This window comes from Bison bison, unplaced genomic scaffold (genome assembly GCF_000754665.1).
Source record: "Bison bison bison isolate TAMUID 2011002044 unplaced genomic scaffold, Bison_UMD1.0 scf7180017864383, whole genome shotgun sequence".
Lineage (NCBI taxonomy): Eukaryota > Metazoa > Chordata > Mammalia > Artiodactyla > Bovidae > Bison > Bison bison.
The window spans coordinates 6,018,658-6,023,106 of NW_011494955.1; the positions used below are offsets into that span (position 1 = coordinate 6,018,658).

General features: G+C 46.6%; 1 protein-coding gene across 1 annotated transcript in view; it reads left to right on the forward strand.

Annotated features, from left to right (window-relative positions):
- Positions 1-4,449, forward strand: part of LOC105001543 (keratin, type II cuticular Hb5-like) — a 17,174-nt gene that overhangs the window by 4,425 nt on the left and 8,300 nt on the right. The window contains exons 3-6 of the mRNA XM_010857875.1: positions 1,342-1,402; positions 2,321-2,416; positions 3,331-3,495; positions 3,730-3,855. Coding sequence (XP_010856177.1) covers positions 1,342-1,402; positions 2,321-2,416; positions 3,331-3,495; positions 3,730-3,855 — 448 coding nt within the window. The remainder of the gene's footprint in view (positions 1-1,341; positions 1,403-2,320; positions 2,417-3,330; positions 3,496-3,729; positions 3,856-4,449) is intronic.

The following is a 4,449-nucleotide window of genomic DNA, read 5'->3' on the forward strand; positions in this document are numbered from 1 at the left end:
AGAATGGACTGGTTGGAGCTCCTTGCAGTCCAAGGGACTCTCAAGAGTCTTCTCCAACACCACAGTTCATAAGCATCAATTCTTCGGCGCTCAGCCTTCTTCACAGTCCAACTCTCACATCCATACATGACCACAGGAAAAACCATAGCCTTGACTAGACGAACCTTTGTTGGCAAAGTAATGTCTCTGCTTTTGAATATGCTATCTAGGTTGGTCTTAACTTTCCTTCCAAGGAGTAAGCGTCTTTTAATTTCATGGCTGCAGTCACCATCTGCAGTGATTTTGGAGCCCAGAAAAATAAAGTCTGACACTGTTTCCACTGTTTCCCCATCTATTTCCCATGAAGTGATGGGACCGGATGCCATGATCTTCGTTTTCTGAATGTTGAGCTTCTTTTGTTTTAATTCGATTTATTTAGTCTGGCCATTACCTTGTTTAAACTTACTGGGTCACTTGCTCATCTTTACATGGCAGATATGGACAGAGTGATGAGTGATTTTGACGTAACCGGTGCTGGTAATTTCACCGGGAAGTACTTGAAATTCTGGTCTTGGAAGATCAGGCTCTACCATCCAGATGGATCCAGCAATGGGTTTTTAAACTTTGCCTGGGGGAATGCAAATGCAGACACAATTGTGTTTGCAGGTGTCAGGGTCTGTCTCCCACTCTGGGGGTGTGAGGGCTGGTAATTATAGAGCTCAGAGTTTATAGCAGTCCCAATTACCCTGTCATTAAAAAGTTGTGAAAACCATGTTCTGGGAACTCTGGTGCTCCTTGTCAGGTTGGGGCAGGACTGCTCCAGGGATAAAACCTCACAGGCAAGAGAGAGAGACTAGACCAGGCTGGCAGAGGAAGGCTGTGGAAATGCTCCCAGCAATCTGGGCACCATAGATGACTTCTCTGATTTCAAGGTCTTGGATGGTGGGGGAGGAGGGAGAGAATGGCCTCCCGGTCGCTACATTTTTTACAGTTTTAGAGTTGAAAGGCCCCCTGGAGCATCTTTCATTCATTTGAAATGAACAAATAATTACTGTGTACCTGATCACACATCGGGCAATTTATCCCAAGACCAGAGAGATTCAGTGACTTGCCTGAGGTTTTGCAGCGACTAAAGCCCAAACTTGGACCAGAAATCAGGTATCTAGACTCCATATCCGGTGTCCTTTGGTGGGTTCTTTGTGGCTGAGAAACAGAAGTATAGAGAGGCCCAGACGCTTCTCCTAAGACACCCAGAAAGTCCAGGGCAGGACCAGGGAGTTTTGATAACCTAGGACTCGGCTGGCTAGCCCGAGGCCCTTACCCCTTGGGTGGGGCCTCTCCAACTGTGCTGTCTCTCCTCAGGTACGAAGAAGAGGTGGCTCTCAAGACTACGGCCGAGAATGAGTTTGTGGTGCTGAAGAAGGTGAGTGACTCGTTGCACGTGGAAAGGAATTAAATATTGGATGCTGCATGCTCGGACACTGGGCATCTTGCTAATTTCGAGTCAGTCCAGTTGTGGTCAGACCAGGTTCCTCGGCAAACGGATGCTTGTCGGTGGGTCAGGCTGCCAAAGCCATCTTGGTGCCGTGCAGGAACCCAGCCTGTGCTGATGGAAGCTTCTTAAAAAGAGACCTCATCATGCTGCTGTTTGGCTTTTTGTAAACTTCCCGAAAGCTGAAATGGTCGCTTTCAAATCAGTTTCACTCTCCTATGGCCTTTGCTTCCCAGATTGGGAAGTATTAGTTCTCAGCTTGGTAGTGACTGTGGGAGCTGTGGTCCTTATTCAGTGCAAGTGGAGACGGTGTAAAACCCAGGGGAGAAAACTATTAATGATTTCTCTTTGATTTCAAATTGGTGAGTTGAAGTGTATGCTAATGCCCTTCATAAATACTGTGCTTACCTTACACACCTCATTTGTTAGTAATCACAGAATGGAGAGAAGGCTGGTAGAAAATCTGCCAGGACAGGTGTGGCCTTGGTTTCAGATGGGAGAGCCAGCTGCTTGGGTGTTGAGTGGTGCCTGACCTGGGCGCCAAGGACCACCCCTGGCTCTGTGCTCACCACACGGCCATGCTCTATGGACCAGTTTGGCTTGGCGGCTGCAGCCTGACATGTTAGATTGTCATCTTAGGCTACCTGCTTCTGCGGGATCCCTAGTTCCGGAGGAAGTGGAAAGAAGTCTCTAGGAGTCTGACTCCTCCCCACTTCTATCCCAGGGGGTCCCACTGATGTTTGTGTGATGGCAAAGGGGTGGGCTGGGAGATGGCCTCAGGGCCTCCACAGAGGCTGACGGCTCCCCTGGCCCACTCTCCTGTCCCACCCTCCCGTGTGTCTCCACCAGGACATTGACTGTGCCTATCTGCGCAAGGCTGACCTGGAAGCCAACGTGGAGGCCCTGAAGGAGGAGATGAGCTTCCTGCAGTCGCTGTACGATGAGGTGAGCCTCTTCCCATCTCCAGAAGGGCAAGGGAAGGAGAGGGCAGAGGAGGGTTTTCTAGGTTTTCTGTCATGGTTCCTTGGTTCTAGGAAAAGTTATGCATTCCTTACTCTTCTAGGGCCTCAATATCCTTTCCTTTTATGACAAGAGATTTTTCTCTTGCTCAGATCTTTCAAAATAGAAATGAGTAATGCCCTACCTTTTTGGAGTGAACAGATATACACTACTATATCTAAAATAGATAACCAACAAAGACCTACCATAGAGCGCAGGAAACTAAACTCAACATTTTGTAATAACCTATAAGAAAAAAAAATCTGAAAAAAGATATATATGTATGTATAACTGAATCAGTTTGCTATACATATGAAGTGATCATAACATTGTAGATGAACTATACTGCAATTAAAAAAGACAAGAAACAAAAAATAATTTGAAAGACTGATTCATTGCCTATCTACACAGCATGACATGGAGATCTGACACTGTAAGTTTAGGTATATGAATATAATAATCATATCTTATTAATTCAAATAGTATGAAAGCCCAATTAGAAAATTCAGGACTCCAAACCTATCTGTTATTTGGTGGATTAGGTTTATACAGACAGTCATAGCTGATCTGGGTAGTTGGGGCCCCAAGTGGAGTGACCCAATTTGACTTTATCCACAGAAATCTACCTCTGTTGATCTAGGCATTAATGAAATTCCACCTTACTCACTGCCTTGATATTATGATTCAAATTCTAGCCTTTTATTCTTAAAGCAGCACTTAAAAAAATTTCCTGACTTGTCAGAAGTTTCCTAATTAATTTTATAAAATTTCAGAGTTGGGGTTTGTGTTTTGAATTACCTGTGGAGAGGAGAATCGGTGAGGGCTTTGGAGATGAGGGCAATGGTTGTTGTCTCCTACAGGAAATTTACCTCCTTCAGTCGCAAATCTCTGACACCTCGGTGGTGGTCAAGATGGACAACAGCCGGGAACTCAACATGGACTCGGTTGTGGCTGAGATCAAGGCTCAGTATGATGGCATCGCCAGCCGCAGCCGGGCCGAGGTTGAGTCCTGGTATCAAACCAAGGTGAGCTGAAGGGCAGACTTCCCCACTGGGCAGAGAGGACCACTGGAGCTGGAGCTTCCCTGGAAAATGCACCCATGCACTCAGAGGGGCTATGGTGGAGGTCCACGCAGAGCAGGGCAGGAGGTGGGACAATCCCAGAAGAAATGTGGGTTGACTCTGCATGACAACATCTCAGTACCTGCAGCCACCTTGCAGTCATTGGTGCTTTCCTCCTGTCTGTCTCCCAACCTGCAGTGCGAGGAGATGAAGGTCACAGTAACACAGCAGGGTGAGAACCTCCGCAGAACCAAGGAGGAGATCAACGAGCTGAACCGTGTGATCCAGAGGCTGACGGCCGAGGTGGAGAACGCCAAGCAGCAGGTCGGTGGGCTGCTGCTGGGGTCTGCTCTCTGCTTTCCTCCTGCTGCTGCTAATTTTGGAGGGGCAAAGCCTATATATAGGCTTTCCAGGTGGCGCAAGTGGTAAAGAACTCGCCTGCCAAAGCAGGAGACGTAAGAGATATGACCTCGATCCCTGGGTTGTTAAGATCTTCTGGAGGAGGGCATGAAAACCCACTCCAGTATCCTTGCCTGGAGAATCCCATGGACAGAGGAGCCTGGCAGGCTATAGTCCATAGGGTCGCAAAAGAGTTGAACTGAAGCAACTTAGCTCACATGCACAAGCATATAGATTTCATTTCCATTATGGTTTATTAAAGGATATTGAGTATAACTTCCTGCACTATACAGTAAGACCTTGGTGTTTATCTATTTGATACACAGTTGTTTGTATCTGCTAATCCCAAATTTCTAACTTATCCCCTTCCCCATCCTCTTCCCTTTTTGGTAACCAGAGTTTGTTCTCTATGTCTGTGACTCTTTTGTAGATAAGTTCACTTGTGTCATATCTTTGATTCCACATGTAAGTGATATCATATGGGATTTGTTTTTGTCTGACTGACTTCACTCAGTATAT